The 16,236-nt window shown below is 34.4% G+C and overlaps 1 protein-coding gene, 2 long non-coding RNA genes and 7 other non-coding genes across 11 annotated transcripts; 2 read left to right on the top strand and 8 right to left on the bottom strand.

The window, feature by feature from the left end:
- Positions 1-115: 115 nt before the first annotated feature.
- Positions 116-7,296, top strand: LOC101249101 (histone-lysine N-methyltransferase ATXR2). 2 transcript variants are annotated; one of them, XM_004243407.5, is made up of 15 exons: positions 116-332; positions 407-482; positions 801-886; positions 1,019-1,368; positions 2,074-2,186; positions 2,295-2,326; positions 2,577-2,719; positions 3,745-3,832; positions 4,712-4,760; positions 4,858-4,912; positions 5,359-5,428; positions 5,512-5,581; positions 6,251-6,327; positions 6,805-6,861; positions 6,964-7,296. In XM_004243407.5, the coding sequence occupies exons 1-15, from the start codon at positions 249-251 to the stop codon at positions 7,069-7,071; spliced, it is 1,458 nt and encodes a 485-aa protein (XP_004243455.1). In that variant the 5' UTR covers positions 116-248; the 3' UTR covers positions 7,072-7,296. The 2 variants fall into 2 exon arrangements, 1 of the variants encoding a protein (XP_004243455.1); XR_011210887.1 differs by having other exon boundaries at positions 117-332; positions 6,396-6,861.
- Positions 7,297-9,479: 2,183 nt separating this feature from the next.
- Positions 9,480-11,366, top strand: LOC101248121 (uncharacterized). The gene is made up of 3 exons (XR_011210888.1): positions 9,480-9,590; positions 9,744-9,847; positions 11,258-11,366. It is a non-coding gene; the product is annotated as an uncharacterized lncRNA (long non-coding RNA).
- Positions 11,367-14,177: 2,811 nt separating this feature from the next.
- Positions 14,178-14,305, bottom strand: LOC112941917 (small nucleolar RNA snoR80). The gene has a single exon (XR_003247566.1). It is a non-coding gene; the product is annotated as a small nucleolar RNA snoR80 (small nucleolar RNA).
- Positions 14,306-14,359: 54 nt separating this feature from the next.
- Positions 14,360-14,448, bottom strand: LOC112941960 (small nucleolar RNA R11/Z151). Its single transcript, XR_003247619.1, has one exon. It is a non-coding gene; the product is annotated as a small nucleolar RNA R11/Z151 (small nucleolar RNA).
- Positions 14,449-14,500: 52 nt separating this feature from the next.
- Positions 14,501-14,601, bottom strand: LOC112941955 (small nucleolar RNA Z157/R69/R10). The gene has a single exon (XR_003247614.1). It is a non-coding gene; the product is annotated as a small nucleolar RNA Z157/R69/R10 (small nucleolar RNA).
- Positions 14,602-14,619: 18 nt separating this feature from the next.
- Positions 14,620-15,619, bottom strand: LOC104648398 (uncharacterized). The gene is made up of 2 exons (XR_742399.4): positions 15,506-15,619; positions 14,620-14,885 (listed from the first exon to the last, which is right to left on the bottom strand). It is a non-coding gene; the product is annotated as an uncharacterized lncRNA (long non-coding RNA).
- On the bottom strand, positions 14,726-14,851 carry LOC112941916 (small nucleolar RNA snoR80). Its single transcript, XR_003247565.1, has one exon. It is a non-coding gene; the product is annotated as a small nucleolar RNA snoR80 (small nucleolar RNA).
- On the bottom strand, positions 14,957-15,065 carry LOC112941962 (small nucleolar RNA Z152/R70/R12). Its single transcript, XR_003247621.1, has one exon. It is a non-coding gene; the product is annotated as a small nucleolar RNA Z152/R70/R12 (small nucleolar RNA).
- LOC112941959 (small nucleolar RNA R11/Z151) lies at positions 15,136-15,224 on the bottom strand. The gene has a single exon (XR_003247618.1). It is a non-coding gene; the product is annotated as a small nucleolar RNA R11/Z151 (small nucleolar RNA).
- Positions 15,319-15,420, bottom strand: LOC112941954 (small nucleolar RNA Z157/R69/R10). Its single transcript, XR_003247613.1, has one exon. It is a non-coding gene; the product is annotated as a small nucleolar RNA Z157/R69/R10 (small nucleolar RNA).
- Positions 15,620-16,236: the final 617 nt, after the last annotated feature.

The following is a 16,236-nucleotide window of genomic DNA, read 5'->3' as shown; positions in this document are numbered from 1 at the left end:
AAAAAGATACATTTAAAAATATTAATTAAAATTTTTATAGTTTAAAGCTATGACAAATAATATTTGACGAAGGGAGTAAATTTAAGCGGAAGTTGATACCCACAAATTCCAAAATATTAAAAAGGAAGCCTGCTCTTAGTTGGAAAAAAAGTGAACAGTTTAAAGAGGAAACGCCGCCAAAGCATTTGCAGCAGCTAAAAGGGACGCTGTTTTTCTACAATTCTTCGCCGGAGTTGTAATTCTAATCAATGGAAATAATTTGCCCAATTGATGCACAATACTCAGACCAGATTGCCGCACTTCTCAAGCCGCCACCTCCACTAGAAGTCCAGGCATAAACTCTTTTCTCTTTTTTGTTTGTTGGAGTTATCCTTTAGTCTATTAACTGTTTGATGAATGTTCACAGAAGTATTTTGAAGAGCTTTTAGCCACTAGACAATGCGATGGCATCAAAGTTAAACCTACTCCACGTTATGGAAAAGGTAATTCTTTCGAAATTTCATTGCGAGTTGAGACGCTTTGTGTTTATGAACACGACTGCTGATTAGATATGGATTATGGAGCCACCGGGAGTAGTTTTGTATTGTGGCATATTTGATTGATTGATTGTCTAATGTTGTGACATGAAACTAAAGTTAATAACTTGATGAGGAATCTCGAAGTGTGGGTTTGCTTAACCACTTGTTAGGGAATTTTGAAATGCGGGTTTGCTTACCCCAAACGAGTTTGTACTAAAGTTCGGTTCTTTTCATGGGTTTTATTAATTAATCAGCACTATATTGAGATTTGTGGGATCATAGGGGTTTATGCTGAGACGGATTTCAAAGAAGAGGACCTTGTCTTGAAGGATCAAATGCTTGCTGGTGCCCAACATCCTTCAAATAAGGTATTGCTGATGGAACTACTGGCACAGTGTCATTTTCTTCCTCACAGTAATCATCTGACCTTTTTTTTTTTTTGTATTTTTTCAATTTTCTCTTGGTGGACATGCTTCACCTTGATCTTTTGCATGTGGCAGGTAGACTGCTTGGTATGTAGTTATTGTTTCTGCTTTGTTGGGTCTATAGAGCTTCAAATTGGGAGGAAGCTATATTTAGAACAGCTGGGAGTCTCCCCTATCGATGAGTGTCATATGCAAAAAGATTGTTATAACTCTGATTCATCTGTTGGTGAAGATGATTCTGATGTAGAAGATCAGCAGGTCTCTGGAGAATGTGCTTCTAGCCCTTCAAAAGATAAAATTTCTCTCCCTAAGGATGTGGTCGAGTCATTGTTTAATGGCGAGATGCGACTACCATATTCTGAGAAATTCTCAATGCCTCCAATTGTTTCTTGTCCAGGTGGATGTAAAGAGAACTACTATTGCAGGTAAACATTCTGCTCTTTTCTATACATAAAAAAAATTCATTCAATAATGCAAAACATCCAAAATTTATTTTCTACCGTATTAACAGTAACAAGACAATGAGACTGCATAACATGACATAAGCAGCTTCTGACACATTTCTAGTCATGCTGAATAGGATCCTTTCAACATCATAATGCTATCTTCTTATTCCAATCGAAGGGTTTTTCTATCTTCATTTTGTTTGAATCTTATCCATTTTATTGGGTACATGAAGGAACACCCCGCATTTTTCTAGATGAATTGTGCAGGGTTTCAGCTTCTTGAGCAGCCTTTCTACCATCTAGGAATAAACCTAAAAGCCTTCTTCGAGATACCTTCATTTTGTTGCAGGCTTGCAGCTATTCAGAGAGTACATGAGGTGGCTGGTATAGCCATATAAACATGTATTTCTAAGAGTCTGCTTGAGCTGCTAAAATTAGAATATCGAACTATTAACTCTAAATGAGAAAACAGATGAACAAATCTTGGTGGTACATTTTCTGTGGTCATATCCTTCTGCTATTCAAAAAGTTAATTAGCGTTAGATATTGGACACCTCTCCCGTGAGATGAACTTATTTTACCATTTTATGCTTCTCATAGTATGATTGTATGACTCTTCTCTTAATTTACTTGACCATAATTATGACTGAATACTTTGCTAACCTTTTTAAATTTTTTTGGCAGCAAATCTTGTGCAGAGGCTGATTGGGAGTCTTTTCATTCTTTGCTGTGCACGGGGGAGGGGTCAAAGTCATTAAGCACAAAGGCGCTTCAGAAATTTATAGAACATGCTAATGGTAAGGTTCTAATGTGTTTGCTATCTATTATGGTAGTCTTAGTTCATAACTCACCTACCTATTTATCTTGTTATTCAAGCTATTTCCTTTTCTGGTTTCTTCTGCCAGATACAAATGACATTTTCCTTCTTGCAGCAAAGGTAAGTCCTTTTCTTTTCTTGATGCAACTTGCCTCTTTCCCTTTTTCACTTTTCCTGCCAAACTGCAAAGAATTTTGAAAAATAGTTCATTTCCTATTTTCTAATGTCTTTCATCTCTTTTATTTTCATGTCAAACTGCAATTCTTCTTAGGTTAAGTGAGGTGCATATGCAAAGACACAAGTCTCTGTGTTTGTATGTCTTGCGACATGTAAGCAATTCCTTGCAAACAATTTTTTTTTTTTTTAATAGGTTATTTCTTTCACCATTTTGAGACATAAGAATTTGAAAGAAAGTCGTCATGAGGGAAAAGGGAAGCAGGTTATTTCAGAAAGTATTGATTTTTCTTTACTGGGGGAGGCATGGAAGCCCGTGTCCATGGGCTACAAACGAAGGTACTTAATTACTCTTCACAAGTTGCTATAAACTGACTTTTAACCCGGTTGAAGAAAAACTTATGCTCTCACAAGAAAGTGCATATGCTTGCCAAATTATTAGTATCATATATTGTCTTTCCTGAATTACATCCGCATGGTGCTGGCTAGCTGCTTGATTGTAGAACTTGCAGGATATTCCCCAAGAAAGGAAATGTGGAATGAGTCATATCTCAATCCACTTCAGGGACCACTTTATTTAAAAATTTGACTCATATAGTATCCTCACTCTGAAGATAACATTGAAAAAAAATATTGGAAATTTAAAATAACTCAAAATTTTGTCTAGTCTCTTGATAGATCAATCATATTTGGTAACGAAACCATTGACTATTTTAGTCTTCTTGGCATTCAAGTTTGTGTTGTGTCCATATCTTAGTTGTTGACTTAATTTACAAACTTGATGCATCTTGAAATTGCTTAACTTTTGTTTTGATATCCTACAAAATACTATGCCATCTTGAATAAAGAAGCAATATTACTTCTTATTGCGACCTAATATAAAATAAGTTATAGCTTTTGTTGCGACCTAATATAAAATAAGTTATAGCTTTTACATTTGTTGCCCTAATTTCATCTTGAATAAAGAAGCAATATTACTTCTTATTGCGACCTAATATAAAATAAGTTATAGCTTTTCCTCTCTAGTTAAGCTTTTACATTTGTTGCCCTAATAATCATGACTTGGAGCTTATAGGCTCATCACTGTTAGTATCCTCCAAGTCATGATTATTTGTCTTTTAAGGTTCCTGCATTTTCCCCTAGAACAAATAACTTGAAATTTTGTGGTGTCAAGTATGACAAATTTGACTACAATATAAATATTACTCAGAGCTGAACTTTCTAAACCTGAACTTTTTTAATTTTCTTTTTTTACGAAATAGTAAAATCTTCGTATGTGGAGTATCGGGCTTCTGTGCCAGGCTGATGCATGATTATTCTATTTGTCAAGTTTCTCTTGTAGTTTAAAGTGACTTTTTGTATAGGTGGTGGGATTGCATTGCTTTACCAGCTGATGTTGATGGTTCTGATGAAGCTTCATTCCGAATGCAAATAAAGGAGCTGGCATTAACGGTAATCCTTGGTTCCGATGTAACCTGCTTGCGTTTTCCACCATCACTTCAATCTGCTGAAGTATCTATAGTTTGTCAGCTTCAGCTGCATAGGAGTAGTTTTTTCACTTGTCATCAATCATCTGTTGAACTTGTTAAATTGTCCCTCCTTGGGCTCTGCAAGTGGACTCTATTATTAGACCAAAAAAGGGTTTACTTCTCTTCTATTTTGGCTGAAATAGATGAGCGCGTTGCAACTCTCCTCTTTTATAAGATTCAGAAGAAAAAAACTCTCCTCTTTTATAAGATTCAGAAGAAAAAAACTCTCCTCTTTTATGATCTTCCTTCCATATTTGGTCTTCTTAAGGACCAGCTTCAAGCAGGAAGAACCTTTTCCCCTAATCGTTATTTACATGGTAAGAATAAATTGGTTTTTTCTTCCAGAACATAATGGAGCCTACTATTCCTGCTGTAATCGATGTGGAAGTTGCATGCTACAAACATCGATCAAATTAAATGTGCAAGTTATAAAGAACAAACAGTCATAAGCTAAAACCACATTAATGAATTTCCATTTTGATTATCTCATGCATCATCAGTTTTCTCCTAAGAATCAATACTGTTCTGATGTTGCCTGGAGTACACTGTGTTATCGCCTAATCTGAAACTGTTACTCAACTTCTTTCCAAGGATATAACAACACTGTAGTCTTAATGTAGCGAGATAATTGGAATAAGTCTTGCTTAGGAGTTAAGTTTAAGCGCATTTGTCAAAATTATGTGCTCTCTTGCTGCTTTATATGTGACCCTCCATACCTGTGTATTTTGTTTTATATTTATCTGCATGAATTGCTTGTTGTATTTTTATACTGAAATTTGATTTATCAGTTTGAATTATCCAGTCTCTGCAGCTTCTCAAGGAGGCTATCTTTGATGAGGAATGCCAGCCATGTATCCTAATTACTTTTGAATCAATTGACTGCTCCTCTTATTTGTAGTAATTTTTGGTATGAATGTGGTTCAAGATGGATTCCTTGACTCTTACCAGTATTCTCGCTTGAAATATATGGCAATATCATTGGCATGTTTGAGCTGAATAACCTGTAAGTATATGATAGATAAACTACCTTAGTTTTATTTCCAGTACGCGTGCAATAAATCTGATGATCTTTTGCCTTCTTCTGCAAATCGCATGCAAAATAAATTACCTCTTCCCAAATGAATGTCCTAATTTGAGTTGGCAAATTTACTACTATGGCAGGAGAGTCCCTTGTTGCATAACATATTCTTTGAAATCATTAGGGCTAGAACAATTTAAAGCAGGGGTGAGAAGCATATGAGCCATCTGCAGATAATATTTTGATATTGATAATTTACTCCTTCTCAAAAGTGGACATTATTTTGATGATGAGCTTGGCGCATTTGATTTTTGACTTGTACATTTCCCCTGGCATGCTGCTATTTTTACTCTATGTTATTCTGTTCTTAGTTTATTCTTATGTTATATGTTGCTGCTGTGAACTTAATTAAAATCTTTGCTTGTTAATAGTGATTTGGTGGTAGAGTCACCAGTGGAGGATTACTTTCTGTATATTGATGATCTTCCTCTCTCTGAAAAGGTTAAAACCGAGTCCTTTATGTGCTTGTGAAGCTTGCTAGCATGCAGAAATTTGACAGCATTACTTTTATGATAAATTGGCAGGGAGAGGTTGAGCAAACTACAAAGCCTATCCTAGATGCTCTTGGTGATGACTATTCAATTTGTTGTCAAGGTATACTATGATGTGTGACGTGAATATCAAGGATGATTTAAACTCCTACACACACACACATACACGCCAGGTTCAAGGTTTCTTAGGACAAAGTTCTAGTTGGCAATAGATATATGGTGTTAGGGGTGGATACAATATGGATCTGTGACTACAAGCTTAAAATTTCTGAGTTATATTTAAAAAGGAGATATCATGGCTGGGGACTTTGTATGTGGTTCTTGCATTTAGCTGATAGGATGCATTTTCTCTTAACTTCATTGGTTGTTGAGTAGTGCATTGCTTTCAAATTCTGCAAGAGACAGTTCTCCTTTATATACCATAGGCAATCTTAGAAGTTATCTTGCAGAAGGGGTAAACTTTTGCTGCTAGCATTTCAACTAATGCAGAAGTTGACAAGGCATGTTTAATTCAATGGCACATCTTTGCTACCTTCTGTAGTGCTAAAGAATATGAAACCCGATTTTCTCTGTTTTTATTGATTTGGAAGTGTTGTACAATATTCATTGCTTTATAGAATAATCAGTTCTTGGAAAAGACACAAGTAGCTGCTGGGAATTTTTAAAAGAAGTTGTGTGTCTAAGTGGTGTCTCTTTACTTTTCCAATTCTGGTTCTACCTAGTTTTATGTGTATATATCTGAATCATAATCACAACCAATCTTTGATAAAAGGTACTGCGTTTTTCCCCTTGCAAAGCTGTATGAACCATTCCTGCAGACCTAATGCAAAAGCTTTTAAGCGAGAAGAGGTATGTTCCGATATCTGCAAATTCTTCCTTTCTATTCTTTTCTCTCAATGGAATAACATCTTAACTAGGAAGAAAGAACAAGAAGGGCAATAGAAGACTTGATTTCAGGCAACGAATGAAACCTGTAAAGCAGATAAATGACTAGTGTAGTGAGTTCTCTGCAAGTAGGTATGGCGTTGCAACTTGGTTAAGGGCTCTAATTCACCACATCGTCTCCGACATTCTTGAAAGTAGAGAACTCATGGACAAATCATTATCTGGAAACATATCCGAAGGAAATTGCACTGGAATGGAAGTTGTTATTCTTGCATATGTAACACTATAAAGAAACCTTTACTTCATCATTATTTTGTGAAATCTGGCTGGATATAGTTAAACTATGCTTAAACCAGCTCCAAATTGCTCAGTAATATATTTTTCATAAATTGTGAAACCTGTTTACAAGACGATCCTGAACGTTTGATATTGCATTATTAGGATCGAGATGGCCAAGCAACCATAATTGCTCTTCAACCCATTGCCAAAGGAGAAGAGGTAAGCTCTCAACTTGTGTTTATAGTTACAAATTCATTGTGCTTGGGAGAATTTACTTTCAGAGTCGCTGGTTAATAAGTTCCGAGGTGTTGATATCTGCAGATAACTATTTCATATATCGACGAGGACCTTCCTTTTGAAGAGAGACAGGCATTACTCGCAGACTATGGTTTCAGATGTGGATGCTCCAAATGTCTAGAGGAAACTTAGTTAAAGATCAAAGGCAACTTCTTGAAAATGACCACAATTTTGGAACATGTAACTGATGTACAATATGGATTTAGAATCTTCAATGAACTAGGAGAATAGTTTTGAAATTCGAAATTTTTGTCAATTTTGAATCAAATTGGAAAGATCTTCAATGACTGAAGAAAAATTTAGAATCTCAAAATTTTCGATTATATATTCGATGAACCTGAAGATTTACAAAAGAAATCGTTTGTCCAACAACAATTCCATACAATCCTTCATAACTCATCCCGCTTTTCAAAATTTTGACAAATATCTTTAGGAAACAGATATAACAATGAACAAGAAGAAAAAATTTAATTTTTTGATTTTTTTGGATTGTTACATGATAGCATTTTGAATTCTTGACAATAATTCTGAATGGAATAACGTAATTTGTGGAATCTTAATTTAATTTTCAGTCCCTTTAATTAGTGAAAAATGGGTACTATGAGATGTTAAATTGATACAGCTTTCTTTCCTACAGTAAGTGCAACAGATTGATAATGTATCAACAATAATGTATTCTGATCCTTAATTATGTATCTGAAATGTCTAAAAAGTATGAAATTTATGTAATTATAAAAGAAAGTCATTTAAATTTTACAGGCATTTATATAAGTTATACATTTTTTATTTCATTATCTTGAAAGGGTGCCTGCAATTAGAACAATTAATAGAGCTACTTGTCTCACTTCATTTTTCTTTTTTTTATCCGCCAGCCATAAAATTGATTTAGTTTGTTTATGATAATACAGTATCGGAGTAAACCGATCGATGTGTACTCAGGAAGAGGAAACGTAGGAGGGAATTATAATACGGCGAAGAATAAAACTTTTATCAATAAAGAGGAAGTAATCAATTAATTGAACTATTGAGATTTTTTGAGATTAAATTGTAATTTAATTATAAGCTATTTTTTTCAGTATCGTGGCACAAGGTAAACACTTTCAGTTGCCACGTGTTGAAAACAAATCCCAATCGAATCGTACAAGTAAGGGCACAATAAATCTTAATCAAGGTTTAGTGCGTATTAGAATTAGTTTATTTTTGATGTGTTTTTTACTTTTAAGGATTTTTAAATTTTGGAACATGTTTGGAAACAAGTTTTAAGTATTCACTTTTTTGCCAAAAAGTTTAAAAATAAGTTTAAAATATTTTTAATTTTTGACTTATAAGTTATTTTTTTCGTTTTAATTTATATGTCGTTTTTATTAAAAATAAATAATTTTTATTTTTTTTAATTTTAAAAAATCAATACATGTATTTTTTTTCGGGTGTAAAGCGAGCGTGCTGTTGTGTATTAGTTTGATAATTATAGTTGAAACAATCAGTTGTATGCAATACATTTTTATATATAACAGTGGTGTTTGGGCGAAGGTTCACACACTCGACTATTCCACCGGGTGCCCACTACTTCCCAATTACATAGGTATTGCGTAACTCTGCCCATTCAGACAGATGGGAAAAAATCACCTAGTATATTTGTCACAAGATTATATGTAGTACCTTTGATACAATTTTGGTGTTTTATTAAGTAGATGAACTTGATTTATCAAAATAATAAAGATACTCTTATACTGTTTAAGAGTTAAAGAAGTGACATAACTCAAGTTCAATATGTCCTATTTATTTTTGGACTAAGTTGGCTATACCCCAGAATAAGAATAAAGGGGAACTTGGATCAGTAATATAAAAGCCAACAACAAGTTCTTCTGTTCAAGTAATAGTGATGATGGAGATACACGAAGGAAGAATGTTATGGAAAAGAGTTGTACATGCGAAAGAGGATCTTAATATTTGTTTAAAGTCAGTGTTATGTTCCTATAGTATAGGTAATAGGTGTATGGAAACAGAACTGAAATGTGGCAAAATAGAAAAGTTTAGGATGAGCTCTCTTGTAAAACTCATTTTATTGTTGGGGATGAGCAAAGATTTACGGATGGGATCGACTCATATAAAGGATCAATTTCCATGGTTTCGCTAAATAAAGTGATAGAAATACTGCGTAGAAGAACTAAGAGGTCCTGTCGGTAAAATATACTATGATTTAATAAAGCTAAAAATGATTCATGTAAATGCCAGTAGACGTTGAAAGGAATTTTATCGTCTGGGGACTGAAGTAGAGGACAGTTCTTTTTCTCAAATTCTTATGTGGTGCGACTACTCTTTTCATGGGATTGCAAAATATGAATCCCCTTTAAATCAAGTAGTCCCTTGTATAGGATCAGGAGAATAGAAAGCATAGGATGGGTGTTGCTGCCATACGTTTAGGCATCAAGGATACAATGAGATCATCCATACCTCCTAATTTAACCTTGTTTCCCCAAATCAATGTGCAGTCTGAGATTATATTGCTGGTCTTCATCTTTCACTTCTTTGGTTAACTTCTGATGTTCCCATCCTAATTGTGCCAGGTACCAACTGTGGGGGATATGGTGGATATGTGGAAGAAAAATCAAAATCCATTTGGGATACTCTATAGCTGGTTAATTGCTTAGGTATCATTAGCCTCTACATGTATTATACATAGTTTTGAAATTCTACTTTACTTCCTAAAGTAATAGTGCCTTTCATCTCTTGGTCCCCTCTGTCTCTTGGTTCCCCTTTTTGGTGGCATATGAATTGTTAGTTGGATTTCCTTCATGTTTTAGGTTGCTACCAGCTTGAAGTTGTACCTGGGGGTGAGTTCCGTGTGGCCTATGAAGAAGCAATGAAGTATGGGGGAAAGGTGATACTTGGTGACTGTCCTGTGCAAGTAAGATGCTTTGGATAATTCAAGCTTTTTAAGATATTGAGTTAAATTTCTGGTTTGTTAATGAATAGCATTCTCTGATGGACGAATGATTAAAATATATCAAAACTTAAAACATGTCAAAATGATGTTTATTTTTTTTATTTTTAGTGAAAATCAGAACTAAAATAAAGTCCGAATTGCTCCATTATGTCTCCTGGTCTCTTGCCGTGGATAATTCAATTGGAAAACAATTAAATTAGTTTCATTTAATATTTTTTTATACTAGACTGGTTAACTGCAAAAATTGCATAATCTCTTCCATAAATAAATTCCCAACACCTTAATTACTACCATGATCTCTCCTAACTGCTTTCTCCAACAAATCATTTGTGTCCCAGATTCTAGTTTCTGTTCAGTTTTGTAATCCGTGCCATCCAACTCAATAATTTGGCTTTTCCAAAGACTGCAAGATATGTTCGTTATTGTTTCAATCAAGACTTGTAAAATTACTTTTCTTTGTAATTATATTCTGAACATATTTGGAAGTATTTTCAATATACTTTCTTGTGTATCATTTTGCTTCTGCATAATAAATCAAATATTCATCATTGACCCAAAAAAAACAGAAAAAAAGAACATGCTTTGATTATTTTTCAACTCCAAATCACTCTATTAAGGTTAGATGTTTCTTGTATTTTTTTTTGGTTGGTTCTATTTAACTCATGTAGGTAACCCAGAATTCTTTTTGCAGTGTATGTCCTCCCTAGTTCTAGAATAGCCACCTTTGTTTATGGAGCTAATATCCATTTTTTGCGAGCTCAATTCTGATATCCTTGTTCTATCTTTTGCATCTACATGATGCTAGTAATGAAAGATTTACTTCATCCAAGAAAAAAGATGTAGTACTTGTCTAGTGGGATTGGAGCTGTAATAAGATATGTAATGCTTCTTGATACTTTACTGCTCTTGCAGTACTACAATTTTTTCTTCTGTTTTTACAAGTTCTGCAAGTAGGACAAAAGCATACTATATTTCCTGCTCAATTTCTTGTTTCTTGTAATGTGGAATCGCTTTTTCATTTTTCATTTTTGGATAAATTACTCTAGACAACCATGTAATACAACTCGATCATATACACACTCATTGTATTTTAAAATCAACCATTTGCACCCTTTATACTATGGAATCCTACACCATTATTAGCATGCATAATATTCATACTAAGTGTAGTAAACTATAATTACTAGGAGGAGAAATTACAATTACAAGAAAAAGTTTGTATATATATAATTTTAAGGAATTTAAGCAAATAAACATTTGGTAAAAATATATATTCAACACCTTTGACCATGTATCTTTCAAACCCCACTTGTGGGATTTCACTAGGAATGTTGTTGTTAACCTTTCAAACGTTACCTATCTTTTGAACAGATAACATTGGGAAGAACATGGGCAAAAATGCAGCTTTGGCACAAAACAAAATTCTTGTCCTCCTTGTTATTCCAAGCATTATTTTTACCGAACACGGAAGACCTCAACAAGATGGTAGGGATGCTTGGATAATACTCTTTGGCATTGCCCGTCTCTGCATATTGGATTTGTGACAAATAAAGGATGTTACTTACATGGTATTGAACTTCTGCTGTTGAGCAGTTGAAGGAAATGGATGATGTCGATATGTTGACTCTTGCAATTCAGGAAATGAGCAAGCGCTTCCCCACTCTTTGGACTACTCTAGTTCATGAGCGAGATCTGTAAGTGCCTCTAACTTAAATACATCCCACTAAGCGTGTGACTAAAATTCTCTTCTGGCCCTACCTCTCTTCCCCACTCCATCTCCTTTTGTCTGTACGGTCAAATTTGTTATGCTGCCTGCCTTAGTTGTATGCAATACTTGGTTTCTTTATCTGGCTTATGTCTAAAACCAGACACTTGTCATTAAGTCCTGAAGAGTGTTATATTAGATTTAGAGAGCTTGTTGGATGTAAGCCCTTCAAAATAGAACTCAGAAAATAATCTGATTAATTATTCAACATATTCGAAAAGTATGTTGTGTCTAGCTATTTGGCTTTCTACATGTAGTTTGGCACTAATAGAACCTGCATTTTGTTTAGAGGTGGCCTATTTTGGTTTAATAATGTATCGTATGAGGATACATTTTATTATAGGCTTTTGGGAAAGGTAGCTTCACATATATTGGTGTTAGTCGCTCTGTAAAGGTCGATGGGAAGTGTTATTAGGAGTGAAAGGATACCTTAATATTTGGTACTCAACAAGTGTATGAGGTTCGCAGTGTTCTCCCTATTTTGCAGTGGTGCTTTTTTTTTTTTAAATTTTTCTGATGAAGAGAAATTTCTCAAGCAGCTCTTGATCTCAATGTGTTGGTATAATTGTCAGTTATTGCATATCATATCATTTATTCACAAGCATTTTATAAATTTCCATTTTTGCGACAAGAAAAACTTGGGAAGGTAGAGTGGAAATTAGTGTGATAGAGTATGCTAAGTCAGTCAATTGAATTAACACGTTGCTTCAATAAAAATAGGACATCCTTCCTATGTTGTTACGCGTAAGCACTGTCAAGTCAATAGTTTGCAAAGTGGAAAAGACAGACTTCTTGTATCAATTTTTTATCACATAATGATGGATTACATGCACCACTCTCAAGGAGTAGGTTCTGGGGTGAGACAAACCAGTATTAATTGAAATATGTCATGATGTGTTTGTTGCGTCCTTCGCTAACATATATTTCCAGCTTATCAGTTCTTCATCGCATCAATTTACTAGTATTTAACTGTGTGAGCTTTTGTAAATGCAAATGAGCTCACTGTTCTGTTTATTTACTTGAAACACACGAGATTTATGGTAATTTTGGTCTTCCTGGCATTTAAAACAGAATCTTTGAAGGATGACAATGAACCTGACACTTATTTCGACTTTTGATGATGTTCTAAATACTGAATTACAAATGTTAGAAATCCGCCTCTATCTGTCCTTCCACAGGTTCATGTCATCTACATTACTAAGAGTTGCCGGTGAACACAACTCTGTTGTAGCAGTCGTTGGGAAGGGTCACCTTCCAGGAATCAAGAAGAGCTGGAAACAACCCATTGAGGTGAATAAAAGTCGTTGCAAATGTAGATAGAACTAATGATTTCTCCTGTACATTGCAAAGCATTGGAGCAGTTTTTTGGCTTACCTATCTGCATATTTAGTCTGACAAGTTGGATTTGAATGATTTTTTGTTTATAATCCGCTGCCACAGCTTAATGAACTACTCACAATTCCTTCACAGAAACGTGCCATCTCTGTCATAAAATCTTGTCAACACTTGGAGTTGCAGTCGGCAATAATATCTGGCATTTACACTTCAATTAAGAAATAACATCATTGGCTCATATACGTTTAGATGCTGAGGTCATGCATTCAACTCTGATCTGTCCTACTGCTGTCGGAAATGGGGAATCATTGTTTTTGCAAAATTCCCTGGTAAGCCAGATTGAATTTAGATAGTACAAAATTTTGCCCCAACTCTTTTTATCTCACTCCAACTTTTCTCGGTCAGTATACCATCTCTGTGTTGGTAGAGCACCACTTCTTTACATAATATTTCCTGTTGTACACATTCTCAAGTTGATTGATATTGAATGTTCGTTGTTTAGCCACAATCTTTTACGCTCTCATAGTGATTTGTAACTCATCTTGGGTGATATGGGAGATATCTAATCCTAACTGATCAAAAAGAATTCCAATGTTTGAAGGTGGAAGGAACAACTTTGCTTCTAGGGATCATATGCGACTCGCAATCAACTTTGCTTCTCAGCCAACATGTTCAATACCAGGTTTGCCTTGTAGTTTCCAGGTCTTCATCCATATTCACATATTTGAGACTTTGCACGGTTGCAAATTTACCAACCAATAGCTATAATATGACACTTCTCCGGTACCACTATTTTTTTTCACACAGCATGTAAATTTTTTTATGCTTTTCATTCATCCTTCTAAAAAAAGTTTTACAAGCATCAAAAATGTAAATATTATGTACAGGGAGTACTTGTTGCATTGCACTAAGTTATGTTGAAACCAATTTGTTCAATTTTTAAATTTTGAAATCACAGAATCCTTGCGTAACTGCTAAAGCCTACATTACCTCGAGTACATATTTTCCGTTGCCATCACCATGACATAAAAAAAGGTTCACTTAGTTGTCATTTCTAGCAAATGTCCATAATATTCTATTTTAAAAATAATATGATTACATATTCAAATTTCATTTTCTATAGCTGCATTATTCATATCAAAGGCGCAATGACAACAAGTTGTCAAAGTTCTTATATGATCCATCAATTAGAAATGTAAGTAGCGTTTCCAGGATAATATGGCACTACTATAACAAGTCCATCAATCAGGATATAACCACTCACAATATTGCGTCTGAGCCATTATGCCAAGAGGAACTAACCATCCCCCAGAATTGGTAATAGACGCATTATTATTATTATCTAGTTAAGAATTTTATGTAGAAATATTGAAGGGCCTCAGTGTGTGTAACAAAATCAGATCATTGATAATTAAATCTCACTGAAATCCGCTAAGATAATTAGAATAATCATCATAAGCCATGACAAATAAAAATTGAAAATCATTGAAGTAATTACAAAAATCAATCAAAACAGGTGTGCTCAGACAGCCAAGGGTTTGTCTTCAACCAATGGGGGTCTAAATCCCCAGATCAGAAACTCTAGTCCACAAAATTGCTTCCTCATCACACAGTTATAAATTCAAATAATGCATTCAAAAGAACAATAGATTTCGTTGATTAATTTTAAAATTAGTGATTCACATAGTAGTACATGCATAATCTAATTAGTGAAACAAAAACATTAAATTGATTAAAGGAAATTTAAGTAGCGTTTCCAGGATAATATGGCACTGATTACAAGTCCATCAATCAGGATATAACCACTTTCAATATTGCGTCTGAGCCATTATACCGAGAAGAACTGAAAATCCCCCAGAATTGGTAAATAGACGCATTAATTAACCAACTATTAAGAACCTGTGACAAACAAATTACAGATTCAACCAATCAAATTAGAGAAAAACAGATGTAAAATTGATAGAAAAAATGATGCTCAGTGGAAGGAGAAGTCGTTAATTAATAAGCTCACGGAGAAGGCTTTTAAACCTTCTTCCACTGCCCAATACACCCTATGGTGCTTAATCTCATCACAGCATACTTTTCCATCAACAAACGAATTCAATTAAGAAAAAAAATCATAAATTTGAGTAAATAAGTGGTTATTGAAAGGCTTCAGTGTGTGTAACACAATCAGATCATTGATAATTAAATCTCACTGAAATCCGCTAAGATAATTAACTTTATCATCATAAGCCAGATCTAAGTATTATCAAAGCAACTCCTAATCGTTGAAACTGCAGCAAAAGCATGAGATTATAGAAAGACAAAAACAGGAAGATGAAGAAGAACAAAGTGTGCTCAGACAGCCAAGGGTTTGTCTTCAACCAAATGGGGGGTCTAATCCCCAGATCAGAAACTCTAGTCCACAAAGTTGCTTCCTCATCACACACATAATAAGAATTGAATACAGAAAAAACAAACTGAAAATTCAAAAGATATGAACCATAGCAAATAGGAAGAAGAAATCCAAACATTACCGATAACCAGCAGAAGACGATGAAGAAAGCAATAGAGATGAGATGTATATATAGGGGGTGGGGTTGGGATGAGGGTGGGGTTGAGTATTTGACGCAGCTAGGGTTTTGTGTACTGTTTGGGCTGGGTCGAATTTTGCTAGGGTTTTGGAGGGACGATCAATAATGGGCCTATTGCAATATGGACGGGTCTATTGTTCAGGTTTTGGGCCTAATATGAGAATATTACTATAGAAAATGTTATATACCTAATTTCTAGTTCCCAATTTTTCCTTGAATATGGTTAATACATGGAACTTGAAATTACGATATAATTTATTTATTCTAAGAAAATATGATCGAGAAGTGGTTAGTAGTCGTTGCTTCTACTATTCGTTACTTTATATTAAATATATATTCACTATACATATAATATATACACCTATACACAAAAAAGATCTAGTTAAATTGTATAAACAATATATACTTCGTCGTGTTGGTATATTAGATGATCGAAGGTACATTTACGTAAGTTATTAGGTGACATTGAATAATAAGAGGACATTCATCTTGCCTAAAGAGTTAGAGAAGCTAGGCAACCATGTGCATTGCCTAAATTGTCATGAATCAAGAGTGAAGAATCCAAACACCTAATACATTGATACATCAACATTTTAAGAAAATGTTAATGATTCTCGATAATATGACAAACTAATTATTGGTTTATCACTCCTATCTTCCTTCTATTCTACTTG

The sequence above is a fragment of the Solanum lycopersicum genome, chromosome 7 (assembly GCF_036512215.1).
Source record: "Solanum lycopersicum chromosome 7, SLM_r2.1".
Classification (NCBI taxonomy): Eukaryota; Viridiplantae; Streptophyta; class Magnoliopsida; order Solanales; family Solanaceae; genus Solanum; species Solanum lycopersicum.
The sequence above is the reverse complement of the archived record's forward strand: the minus strand, read 5'-3'. Positions and strand labels throughout refer to the sequence as shown.

Excerpts from the sequence above, each read along its gene's own strand:
- LOC101249101 (XM_004243407.5), top strand. The coding sequence starts at position 249 with ATGGAAATAATTTGCCCAATTGATGCACAATACTCAGACCAGATTGCC. Across the intron at positions 3,833-4,711 it reads TAAAGGAGCTGGCATTAACG|TCTCTGCAGCTTCTCAAGGA; the intron begins GTAATCCTTGGT and ends TGAATTATCCAG. Across the intron at positions 6,862-6,963 it reads CCATTGCCAAAGGAGAAGAG|ATAACTATTTCATATATCGA; the intron begins GTAAGCTCTCAA and ends TGATATCTGCAG.